At 42.7% G+C, this 13,521-nt stretch overlaps 1 protein-coding gene across 1 annotated transcript; it reads right to left on the bottom strand.

The window, feature by feature from the left end:
* Positions 1 to 1,383: 1,383 nt before the first annotated feature.
* Positions 1,384 to 12,907, bottom strand: exog (exo/endonuclease G). Its single transcript, XM_020494430.2, has 6 exons — positions 12,668 to 12,907; positions 12,278 to 12,427; positions 11,994 to 12,133; positions 11,729 to 11,805; positions 11,385 to 11,499; positions 1,384 to 3,992 (listed from the first exon to the last, which is right to left on the bottom strand). The coding sequence occupies exons 1-6, from the start codon at positions 12,801 to 12,803 to the stop codon at positions 3,507 to 3,509; spliced, it is 1,104 nt and encodes a 367-aa protein (XP_020350019.1). The 5' UTR covers positions 12,804 to 12,907; the 3' UTR covers positions 1,384 to 3,506.
* Between the last annotated feature and the right edge of the window lie 614 nt (positions 12,908 to 13,521).

Below are 13,521 nucleotides of genomic sequence, written 5' to 3'. Positions count from 1 at the left end.
TTCACACATACACACACACATGCATGAAAGCCTACACAGTCACACTTTCACATGCACGCAGGTACACACACTCACTTGCAGATATGACACTCACAAGACTCACAGACGCTACTCAAAACCGCCCATGCCACCGTCAAAACTGCCCATGCCACCGTCAAAACCGCCCATGCCACGTCAAATCCGCCCACCCCACCGTCAAAACCGCCCACGCCACCGTCAAAACCGCCCACGCCACCGTCAAAACCACCCACGCCACTGTCAAAACCACCCACGCCACTGTCAAAACCGCCCACGCCACCGTCAAAACCGCCCACGCCACCGTCAAAACCGCCCACGCCACCGTCAAAACCACCCACGCCACCGTTAAAACCGCCCATGCCACCGTTAAAACCGCCCATGCCACCGTTAAAACCGCCCATGCCACCGTCAAAACCACCCACGCCACCGTCAAAACCACCCATGCCACCGTCAAAACCGCCCATGCCACCGCCAAAACCGCCCATGCCACCGCTCGCTCCCACTATTTCCTGCTTTTGGAGATTTGAAGTCCTGTGGAGGTCGTGGGCAGCAACTAGTAGTTTCTGAATGCTCTCAGGGGTGGAAAGACACCCGATAGTGCTCCTGTGTCAGTAGTAGTTTCTGATGACTTAAGCTGCACTGTGAAAAATAGAGTTAATTTTATGTTTAATGCACACTTGCAAAAGTAACCTGCAATGCTTGATAGAGCCCTGTGGGTTATAAAATCTGGTCTAATATGAATAACAATGCCTCCAAACAGGGCAGTAATATATTTAAGCTTCATTTTTGGGTGGTGCAAATAGCAGGCCTACATGAATTCAGCCTGGCCTCAAATATTAGACGTAAAATAGTAAACGTAAGTCTGTGACACTCAAATTAGTATGATATGTTACGTTTGGTATGGTTACATAAGACAGAAGGTTACTTAAGCCAAAAACCAAAAGGAGGAAGGTTGGTCAGGGAGGTGTATAATGCAAAAGTCTAGCAACCCAAAGGTTGCGGGTTCGAATCACATCACAGAAAACTTTAGCTAATTAGCAACTAGTTACTACTTTTTTGCAACTACTTAGCATGTTAGCTAACCCTTCCCCTAACATTAACCCTAACCTTCACCCCTAACCTAGCTAAAGTTAGCCACCTAGCTAATGTTAGCCACAACAAATTGTAGTAACATATCCTACAAAATGGGTGATGGACATCCACAAATTTATACATACCATATGAAATGTAACATTTCATACTAAATGGAGGGAGTTACAAGAGTTACACTTGCTATGTTACATCTACCCCTGAGTCCAGCTTGGAATTAAACATACCCTTTTCCATGCCATAGTTCTTGTAACCATGCAACCGAGCAGCACAATATGGTTTGGATCTGCCTTTATTGTGTGTATCAAGTATTTCTCTTGCTAGCCTATTCAGATTCCATTCACATTTTTAACACCTGTAGCCAACACCTTTGAAAATATTATGATATCTCCCAAAGGCCATGTGAAGTTATGAACTCTCTCATGTAATTTACAATGTAATGACCTGGATTACACAAAAAATGTGATTACATTTGATCCAGCTGCATTCAATTTCCTTTATGGCGTCTGCCTTATTAGTAAGGTTAAGAGGATGTAGGTGATAAAAAAAAGTTAAAAGGAAAATATGCTTTAAAATGGGACAAGGTCCCATCTACCAAATGAGAACTTCTCTGCTCTCCATATTTATTAGCTGTTGGGAGAACTTGATCTTAATGTACAGTTGATTATTAATAAAACCATGCCATACATTGGAAAAGTAACTATGTATTTCTACATAATATATCATCACATGGCTCCCAGTGCCACCCTTGCCACTGACCTTCCCTGGCTGGTGATCCCTGACAAACACAGTGGCACAGTGGGAATCTAAAGCAGTGCCAGCTGAGCTCAGACTGGATTACTGTCGCCCCAACCTACTTTAAAGTGGCATCAAATCATTTAAGCTAGACTAATTACAAATATAGCATCTCAATAGTTGAAAATGGCCACCTATCTATCCCCTGTATCCTTTTAGTCACCTTTAGTAATCTTTTTATTTTATTTTTTAACTTCTACCCCTTTATCTCCCCAATTTCATGGTATCCAATTGGTAGTTACAGTCTCCCATACGGACTGGGGAGAGGCGAAGGTCGAGAGCCATGCGTCCTCCGAAACACAACTCAACCAAGCAGCACTGCTTTTTGACACAATGCCCACTTAACCCGGAAGCCAGCCACACCAAGGTGTCGGAGGAAACACTGTGCACCGGACGACCGTGTCAGTGTGCACTGCGCCCGGTCCGCCACAGGAGTCACTAGTGTGCAATGGGACAAGGACATCCCTGCCAGCCAGACCCTCCACTAACCCGGACGACGCTGGGCCAATTGTGCGCCGCCCCATCGGTCTCCCAGTCGCGGCAAGCTGCGACAGAGGCCGCACCTTTAGTAATCTCACAAGACTGGAGAGATCCAAGCAAATTCCTGGTAGGCATCAAGCATGAGAGTTTCAAGGAGAGAACACAAGCAGAGTAAACTGCTTCGTAATATTAAGATGCAGCTCTGGTCTGCCAGACAGTGTGTGTACAGTAGACAGAGTGTGTGTTCATGTGTTCTCATTTGTCAATTACACTGCATTAGGCCTAATACTTCTCATGCTGGTTCCAATAGGCTATGGTTGATTTTTCTTTGGCTGAGTAGGATCCTGTGTGTGTGTTTGTGTGCGTGTGTGTGTGTGTGTAAGGTGGATGATGGGTGAGTGATGGGGTCTAGGCTAGTCTTTAGTGATGTGATACTACTGTATATCTGATATCTATCTGGTCCATTTGGCAGAAGGCAGTGGTTGAGTGGTAATGTCCTGAAGTCAGCTATGAGGTAATACAAACAAAGCGACCCATAGTGCTTCTCGGTAACAAACTGATCCATTACACTGGTGATACATGTGCCCTTCTTTTCCTGCGGTCCAATTGAAATGTCTCAATGCAATTAGTGGCGACCGGAAACACATGATTCCGCCTGGGTCTCTATTAACGATTAGTACCCATAAAAGCCTGATCAGCTGATTGAGTTAGACGGGGGGACAATACATTTATTTAAATTGACTGATTTCCTTATATGAACTGTAACTCAGTAAAATGCTGAAATTGTTGCATGTTGCGTTTATATATTTTTGTTTTTGTAAATAAAAAAAACTATCCACATTTAAAAAAAACGTTTTGTAATTCTGGCATGGGAAATACACCTTCCAATGGGAAAAAAGAAATATACAGAAAAATCTGTTCAATAAACAATCTAACAAACTATGTAACCCATAGCAAAACAGCCACTTGACCAGCTGCTCGTTTCACAGAGCCATAATGGACATTCCATCCAGGGTTGTGTTCATTAGGCACCAAACCAATGAAAACAGGAGGGACTATGTGGACTTGTCCAATTAGAAACCCTCATTTTCTGTTTCTGCTACAAAACGTTTTCTCTTAGTGCCCTAAGGAAGATGAGCCAGGTTATGCTCTTTGTTTTCCAGCTCCTTCTTCTTCTCCTGGTACAGTTTGAGTACGTAGTCGTCCGGGGCGATGCCTTGCTCTTTCAGCTCTGCCATGCTCTTCTCCAGCTTCACCGTGGTGCGGGCACTGCCCACCTTCCTGGCCGTGAGGTACAAGGTGAAATCCTTAAAGTCCATCAGTTGGCAGGAATCCCTATCGCACAAGTTGGGGAGGCTCGGAGTTGTCCGCTCCACTTTGGGAAAGAAGGTCAGGCCCGAGATCTTCTCTAGTTCCGATAGACTCACCTGGAAGTCCGTCAGTGGGCGCTTGAAGCCGATTGGCTGGTTGGGTACGACAAAGGCCCCGAGGGCCAAGGTTTCTGATACCGATTGGTTGTTAGTCAAATTGCCCGATGCCGATTGTTCTTTCCCGACGAGGATGACTTTAAAGAGGTGGGTGGGGACGGCCACGTCGTCTTTGCCTATGACCTGCACAAATAACAACATATTACGTTAAATCATGTTAAAACACACATTTTTTTAGCATTTTGCATATTTTGGTCTACCCATGCCTCGATAGATTGTGGGCTAGGCTGTTCCGAGATACGACAGAGTTAGTTTATGGAGGCCTCGTAAAGAACAGATGGACTTATGCCTTCAGCGCCCTGAGATCTCAAGGAGAGGTCCACGCTGATTTATGGTAAAGGTTGTTTGTTCTAGATTAAAGCAGCCTCATCAAATAATCCAGGAGCAAGGCAGATCCGCTTCAGCCGACATCCGCATATCTGTAGCTGTTGTTTTGATGGTGTCTGAGGTGGAACTGCATTAGAGCTGTCAAATCCACAAGCGGCACCTAAATAGGACAATGCCATTGCTTTGTTAGAGGGGCAATAACCATTCAGTTAAAGGGAGAATCATTCACCACAGCTGCCCAGTGCCCGGGGCTCCAACTAAGGCCTTGACAAATCAGGGAGACCTCTCAATCGGTTACATTACTCGAATAAACGGGAGTACAGACTATACACTAAGATCACATTTCCCTTCATAAGGTCATAAAATAAAATTGGGGGTGTGAAGGAAAGTACCGAAAATAAAACACATATATAGGCTTAGACATAGTATCAAGGGTGGCTACTTTAAGAACCTAAAATATATTTAGATTTGTTTAACACTTTAATCGTTACTACATGATTCCATATGTGTTATTTCATAGTTTTGATGTCTTCACTATTATTCTACAATGTAGAAAATAGTCAAATAAAGAAAAACACTTGAATGAGTAGCTGTGTCCAAACTTTCGACAGGTACTATATATATATATATATATATATATATATATATATATATATATATATATATATATATATATATATATATATATACACACAATGGGGGAAAAAAGTATTTAGTCAGCCACCAATTGTGCAAGTTCTCCCACTTAAAAAGATGAGAGAGGCCTGTAATTTTCATCATAGGTACACTTCAACTATGACAGACAAAATGTGTAGAAAGAAATCCAGAAAATCACATTGTAGGATTTTTTATTAATTTATTTGCAAATGATCGTGGACAATAAGTACTTGGTCAATAACAAAAGTTTATCTCAATACTTTGTTATATTCCCTTTGTTGGCAATGACAGAGGTCAAACGTTTTCTGTAAGTCTTCACAAGGTTTTCACACACTGTTGCTGGTATTTTGGCCCATTCCTCCATGCAGATCTCCTCTAGAGCAGTGATGTTTTGGGGCTGTTGCTGGGCAACACGGACTTTCAACTCCCTCCAAAGATTTTCTATGGGGTTGAGATCTGGAGACTGGCTAGGCCACTCCAGGACCTTGAAATGCTTCTTACGAAGCCACTCCTTCGTTGCCCGGGCGGTGTGTTTGGGATCATTGTCATGCTGAAAGACCCAGCCACGTTTCATCTTCAATGCCCTTGCTGATGGAAGGAGGTTTTCACTCAAAATCCCACGATACATGGCCCCATTCATTCTTTCCTTTACACGGATCAGTCGTCCTGGTCCCTTTGTAGAAAAACAGCCCCAAAGCATGATGTTTCCACCCCCATGCTTCACAGAAGGTATGGTGTTCTTTGTATGCCACTCAGCATTCTTTGTCCTCCAAACACGACGAGTTGAGTTTTTACCAAAAAGTTATATTTTGATTTCATCTGACCATATGACATTCTCCCAATCTTCTTCTGGATCATCCAAATGCTCTCTAGCAAACTTCAGACAGGCCTGGACATGTACTGGCTTAAGCAGGGGGACACGTCTGGCACTGCAGGATTTGAGTCCCTGGCGGCGTAGTGTGTTACTGATGGTAGGCTTTGTTACTTTGGTCCCAGCTCTCTGCAGGTCATTCACTAGGTCCCCCCGTGTGGTTCTGGGATTTTTGACCCCACGGGGTGAGATCTTGCGTGGAGCCCCAGATCGAGGGAGATTATCAGTGGTCTTGTATGTCTTGTATGTCTTCTATTTCCTAATAATTATATATATACACACCGTTGAAATCGGAAGTTTACATCCACTTAGGTTGGAGTCAACAAACTATAGTTTTAGCAAGTCGGTTAGGACATTTACTTTGTGCATGACACAAGTCATTTTTCCAACAATTGTTTACAGACAGATTATTTCATTTATAATTCACTGTATCACAATTCCAGTGGGTCAGATGTTTACATACACCAAGTTGACTGTGCCTTTAAACAGCTTGGAAAATTCCAGAAAATTATGTCATGGCTTTAGAAGCTTCTGATAGGCTATTTGACATCATTAATGTCAATTGGAGGTGTACCTGTGGAAGTATTTCAAGGCCTACCTTCAAACTCAGCGCCTCTTTGCTTGACATCATGGAAAAATGTAAAGAAATCAGCCAAGACCTCAGAAAAAAATTGTGGACCTCCACAAATCTGGTTCATCCTTGGGAGCAATTCCCAAACGCCTGAAGGTGCCACGTTCATCTGTACAAACAATAGTACACAAGTATAAACACCATGGGACCACGCAGCCGCCATACCGCTCAGGAAGGAGACGCGTTCTGGAGATGAAAGTACTTTGGTGCGAAAAGTGCAAATCAATCCCAGAACAGCAGCAAAGGACCTTGTGAAGATGCTGGAGGAAACAGGTACAAAAGTATCTATATCCACAGTAAAACGAGTCCTATATCGACACAACCTGAAAGGCCGCTCAGTAAGGAAGAAGCCACTGCTCCAAATCCTCAATAAAAAAGCCAGACTACGGTTTGCAACTGCACATGGGGTCAAAGATCGTACTTTTTTTGAGAAATGTCCTCTGGTCAGATGAAACAAAAATAGAACTGTTTGGCCATAAACATAACATCATTATGTTTGGAGGAAAAAGGGGGAAGCTTGCAAGCAGAAGAACACCATTCCAACCGTAAAGCACGGGGGTGGCAGCATCATGTTGTGGGGGGACTGGTGCACTTCACAAAATAGATGGCATCATGAGGTAGGAAAATGATGTAAAATAATTATATTGAAGCAACATCTCAAGACATCAGTCAGTTAAAGCTTGGTCACAAATGGGTCTTCCAAATGGAAAATGACCTCAAGCATACTTCCAAAGTTATGGCAAAATGGCCTAAGGACAACAAAGTCAAGGTATGAGAGTGACCATCACAAAGCCCTGACCTCAATCCTATAGAAAATGTATGGGCAGACCTGAAAAGGTGTGTGCGAGCAAGGAGGCCTACAACCCTGACTCAGTTATACCAGCTCTGTCAGGAGGAATGGGCCAACATTCACCCAACTTATTGTTGGAAGCTTGTGGAAGGCTACCCGAAACATTTAACCCAAGTTAAACAATTTAAAAGGCAATGCTACCAAATACTAATTTAGTGTATGTAAACTTCTGACCCACTGGGAATGTGATGAAAGAAATAAAAGCTGAAATAAATCATTCTCTCTATTATTATTCTGACATGTCACATTCTTAAAATAAAATGGTGATCCTAACTGACCTAAAAAGACAGGGAATTTTTACTAGGATTAAATGTAAACTGAGTTTACATGTGTATATATATATATATATATATATATATATATATATATACAGTTGAAGTTGGAAGTTTACATACACCTTAGTCAAATAAATCTAAACTCAGTTTTTCACAATTCCTGACATTTAATCCTAGTAAAAATCCCTGTCTTAGGTCAGTTAGGATCAACACTTTATTTTAAGAATGTGAAATGTCAGAATAATACTAGAGTGAATTATTTATTTAAGCTTTTATTTCTAATTGTTATAATGGACAAAAAAAATGTGCTTTTCTTTCAAAAACAAGGACATTTCTAAGTGACGCCAAACTTTTGAATGGTAGTGTATATATATAATATTCCCATAAGGACAAAAGGTAGGCCTACTACACAGAGCTTTCATTCTTCTCTACGCTCTCCTTCTCCACTCCATCCCTTCCTCTCTCTGTTTTATCTTCCTCTCATTCTCTTTCTCTCTCTCCTTCCTCTCTAGGTGGGAGTCCTGTTCCTGCTGATGGGGGGACAGTGTGTTGGCCCCTGATAAACCACAGGGAGACCCCACTCCAGGGGAGTTCATCTGGGATAAAGAAACTGCACTCCAGGCCTCTCCACCACGGATGTTAGAGGCTGGCACTACCAACCTAAGGCGGGCATCCCCGGAGCCCTCTAAACCTCTCAATCCCTCACAGGAAAACAAGGACCGCCTGGCAATGCCCAGGGGGCACTGCCATGGCAACTGGAGAGGTAGCAAAAGGAAACAATAAACTGTGGGTGTGTCGTGTGTGTTTAATCCCCACCACTGCAGCTCAGGCCCCAGGTGGGTTTGGGGTTTCAATGGGTGGAACACGGCCCCTGTCGCAGATGATCTGTGTGTCTAGGTAACAGCCCTAGGGCTAGGTTCCCCAACTGGCGGGGAACCCATACACCTGTCACTGTGACTTTATTTGGCCCCCGAAAAAGTGTTATTTTATTTATTATCATTTTTTATTGGTAGACATAAAAGACTGTAAAAACACCAGCAAATCAGCTCCCAAGTTATTTTGATGTAAAAACAACTGTTCCAAAGTATTCCCACGAATAATAGAGATATGTGATCGTATACAAATGTAAGCAAGGTTTGAAATTATGTTTTAGTCAAATACTATATCTGTTTGGGCGTCTTGCGATTATGTTCTGGCCCCTTGACCATCGACTCAAGAAAAAATCTGCCTGCGGCTGAATCTAGTTGATGATCCCTGCCCTAGGGCAACCGTCTGTCCTTGTGGGTTTACACTCTGGGCCTCACTGGAGGACAAAGAAACATTCATAGCACACTTTCTCTGATAGAACAGCCACAGGGGGGCAAAGCATCGATGCAAACCTAACTAACGCAGAGGAAAACAAACACTAACCTAACCAGCCGACAGCATCCAGATATTCACTTTTTTTTTTTTACATGAAAAGCTACTAAACAGCCACTGTCAGAATCTAGCGAGTGTTGTCTGATGTTGAGTAAGACTAATATTACGAGAGTGTTGGCATATTTTATTAATGAAAATATGGGCAGTGTACAAAAGTCTCAGTGAATAAATAACAACTTAGTACTTGTGTGCTTTCTGTGGGTTGGAAAAACTTGAAAAAAAGATGGGCTTCATCAACAAGAGGGATTCTTTGTGCAACAGTGACATCTAGTGGCCATGAGGCTGCACTGTGATATGTCCAGGAAATAACCATCATGTTACCTTCTCCCTCATTGTATACGTAAGGGATAATCAACGAGCTGCATTTGGAAGCAAAGGTCAAATTGAAGTTATTGGCATTGCTGAAATCTATTTTCATAATAGCGAGCAAGGACTAATGGGTTGGTTAGCTAAACTAGTAAGTCTGTTTGTTTGGTTACCAAGGCAACTACTGTAGCTATCTAGTGAACTTGCTAATTATTTCAGTAGATGTTGAACACATTTATTCCTGCAAATGAACACATTTCTAGCTGCAAATGTGTTAAATTATAGCCATGGTATAAAATAGATAATCAACTTGGGGCACTATGTGTTCTCTGGAAAATAATGTAACTCCTTGAAAGGTTAGTTCCACTCCCCTAGCGTGTCGTGGAATACACCTTCCATATCATACACTTTTTCTCCAGAGAACGCATAGCTCCACGTTGATTATCCCTTATTTATAAACTGGGTGGTTCTGATTGGCTGACAGCCGTGGTATATCAGACCGTATACCACGGGTATGACAAAACATTTATTTTTACTGCTCTTATTAAGTTGGTAACAGGTTTATAATAGCAATAAGGCACCTAGGGGGTTTGAGGTATATGGCCAATATACCCCACATTGTGTCGTGCTAAGAACAGCCCATAGCCGTGGTTTATTGGCCATATACCACACCCCCCCGTGCATTATTGCTTACATAATAATGCACATTCTAGAATGCCCTTCAAGCCAATTAGAAACGAGTATTCAACAATGTCATGGTATAATTAAGTGATGATGCCCAAGCATAATAAAGTCACTCTTCCTAGAGCTGGCCTCCCGGCCAAACTGAGAAATTGGGGAAGAAGGGCCTTGGTCAGGGAGGTGACCAAGAACCCGATGGTCACTCTGATAAAGCTCCAGAGTTCCTCTGTGGAGATGGGAGAACCTTCCAGAAGGACAGGTTCTGCAGCACTCCACCAATCAGGCTTTTATGGTAGAGTGGCCAGACAGAAGCCACTCCTCAGTAAAAGCCACATCACAGCCCACTCTCAGACCATGAAAAACAAGATTCTCTGGTCTGATGAAACCAAGACTGAACACTTTGGCCTGAATGCCAAGCGTCACATCTGGAGGAAACCTGGCTCCATCCCTACTGTGAAGCATGGTGATGGCAGCATCATGCTGTGGGGATGTCTTTCAGCGGCAGGGACTGGGAAACTAGTCTGGATTGAGGGAAAGATGAACAGAGCAAAGTACAGAGAGATCCTTGATGAAAACCTGCTCCAGAGCGCTCAGGACGTCAGACTGAGGCGAAGGTTCACCTTCCAACAGGACAATGACCCTATGCACACAGCCAAGACAACGCAGGAGTGGCTTCGTGGACAAGTCTCTGAATGTCCTTGAGTGGCCCAGCCAAAGCCCGGACATGAACCCGATAAAACGTCTCTGGCAACACCTGAAAATAGCTGTGCAGCAACGCTCCCCATCCAACCTGACAAAGCTTGAGAGGATCTACAGAGAAGAATGGGAGAGGCCCCCTGGGGCAGCAGGGTAGCCTAGTGGTTAGAGCGTTGGACTAGTAACCGGAAGGTTGCAAGTTCAAATCCCCGAGATGACAAGGTGTCGTTCTGCCCCTGAACAGGCAGTTAACCCACTGTTCCTAGGCCGTCATTGAAAATAAGAATTTGTTCTTAACTGACTTGCCTAGTAAAATAAAGGTAAAATAAAAAATAAATATAGGTGTGACAAGCTTGTAGCGTCATACCCAAGAATACTTGAGGCTGTAATCGTTGCCAAAGGTGCTTCAACAAAGTACTGAACAAAGGGTCTGAATACTTATGGAAATGTGATATTTCCATTTTTTTTTGTTATACATTTGCAAACATATCTTTTAAAAAAAACTGTTTTTGATTTGTCATTATGGTGTATTGTGTGTAGATCGATGAGGATGTTTTCTTTTTAATCAATTTTAGAATAAGACTTTAACGTAACAAAATGTGGAAAAAGTCAAGGGGTCTAAATACTTTACAAGTGCATTTCTTTTTGGAGCTCTCAGACAAACCACTGACATTGAGTGGACACTGTACAGTTGCCCCTAGTCGCACTTCCCCATTAATGGTTAGGAGGTTAGGATTTGGGGAGATCCTAGAGCTGTGCACCCTGGACTGCAAAGTGTGGTCCGCCTAACAGCTTCAGTTACCTGGTAGGACACTGTCTTTTTCCCATCAGCCCCCTCTTCAGAAAGGACCAGAGGTCCCGATATGACCCACACGTCATCAAAGCGCTTGGCCAGGTCCCTGCAGTACATCTCCAGTCTGAAATACAAAACACTATATTATACTGGGGCAACACACAGATCACAGACTTCAAAATGATCATTACATTGATCATATGTCAAGTTTGGCTTCAAGGTACAATAGCTTAGATTAAGAGAGAGTTTTATTTCAGCATAGGTCATTCCATTTATATACAGTACTAGGACCAAGTAGTATCACCTAACTTGTGGAACAAATGCAATGAATATCACTGGGGGTTCCCATATACCTGTTCCAGTATCCAGCATTGTTTTCATAGTTCTGGGGCACAATGTTGGATAGGTAGAAGGTTTCAGCCATTGACTGCTGTTAATAGGAACAGAAAGGAGAGAATTCTGTAAGACCAGTTCACCTCACATACCATCAAAATGAGAAAAGGTCTTAACAAACCACTGGTGTAAACCACATCAACTAAGGACAAGACATTACTCCAAGCTCAATCTATGACACTAAATGTCACCAATATGTTGGATAGGTGTGATGTTGCTGGGTACCTCGGAGGTCTTGTTGTCTCCTGCGGGGGCCATGTGGCCCCTGGACCAGCCACTGCCCAGGTAGTCAGCATTGTGTGCAGTGAAGGGTTCTGGGATACTGGGGTCTGGCTTGAATTTACAGTGCTTTCTGTCGGCTTTCCCTGCGGCAGCAAGAAGAAGAGAATTAGCCTATATCTACAATGTCTGTATAACAGCTGCCTATGACTATCCCAGTGAGCACAATACATTTTTGCTCATAGGGATATTATGACTACATTATTAGATCATCATTACAACATTATTACCCAATAGTTTCTCATGTGACAGGTGCTCTGCGACCCATCTTGGTGTTTTCATGGCTTGGTTGTAGGACAATGTGTGGTTGGCGTAGTATCGTATCTCAGCTCCTGTCAAGGGGAAGCCATACCGCCCTATCTCCTGCTGTGCCTGAGGAACTGTAACAAATAATTGATGTTATTTACATAGGCAGAACTAACAAATATTGCAAAATTCTATCACATTTGGTTGGCTTCTGAACTGGCTAAGTTTAATATGAATCATTTGGGTACTTGTGTATCAGCTATGATAATTGTTCATTAGGTAATCATTACGTATCATCTGTGTATACTGGCTAATTTCATTACAGGTGACGGCTAACTTAACTTAGCTAGCTAAATACTAATTTAAAAGCAAACCTTTCTCGGGCTCTCTCTGGTCCTCTGTGTCCTCATCCTTGTAAAGTTTCATCACTGCAACACATGATCCAGTGGTGACGGCGGCGCCGCACACATAACCACCGACAAATCTAAAGAATTTAACATTCCCTGCCATCTTTATAATATTCAACTGATAAAATACTTTGAAATAATTTGTCTTGTTGCTTTGTGTTTTTAGGTAGAAGCTATCACCAGCGTCTCGTGGGCAAACACAAAGAAAAGTACATCCGGGTCACGAAATTTCGAACATTTTCAAAATAAAAGTCTCCTACGTTCATGATATGTGAAAAATACTAGTCTAAACATGAACAATGATCCATATTTGTTTATATTTATGTGACATTTGCACTTTTATTTGGGTCAAATAAATGCCCCAATGAAATACACTGTATATGCAATACAGTACATATTGGCTTATTATATTATTGGCTTACATATTGGCTTAGAAAACTACTCCAGATGCTGAAGTAAAAGTGGGGTTGAGGTTACTCACTACAGAATGTAGAATCTATATATGTTATTTAATGGGGGACTGAGGTCTATGTGCCCAGCAACACTCAACACTTTCTACTCCACCCACTCCATTCGTCCCAATGTAGTCTCGTCTTGCCATACCTCCCATATCACGTCTTTGTCATATCTCCCTTGGAAGTATGAAGAACGTTCTATAGCAAAAACGGTTTGAATGGTCCGCTGGCTCCCAGTGGCAAGATTTTGATTGGATGTTACATTTCAAGAACCCTCCCCTTACACGCCCGTAGAAGGGGGTGCTGTATGTCATGTTAGTCACTGTTCCGTCATTGTAATTGTTGCCTCTGCTAGATTCAGGCAGT

This window comes from Oncorhynchus kisutch, linkage group LG11 (assembly GCF_002021735.2).
Source record: "Oncorhynchus kisutch isolate 150728-3 linkage group LG11, Okis_V2, whole genome shotgun sequence".
NCBI classification, from domain to species: Eukaryota; Metazoa; Chordata; class Actinopteri; order Salmoniformes; family Salmonidae; genus Oncorhynchus; species Oncorhynchus kisutch.
The sequence above is the reverse complement of the archived record's forward strand: the minus strand, read 5'-3'. Positions and strand labels throughout refer to the sequence as shown.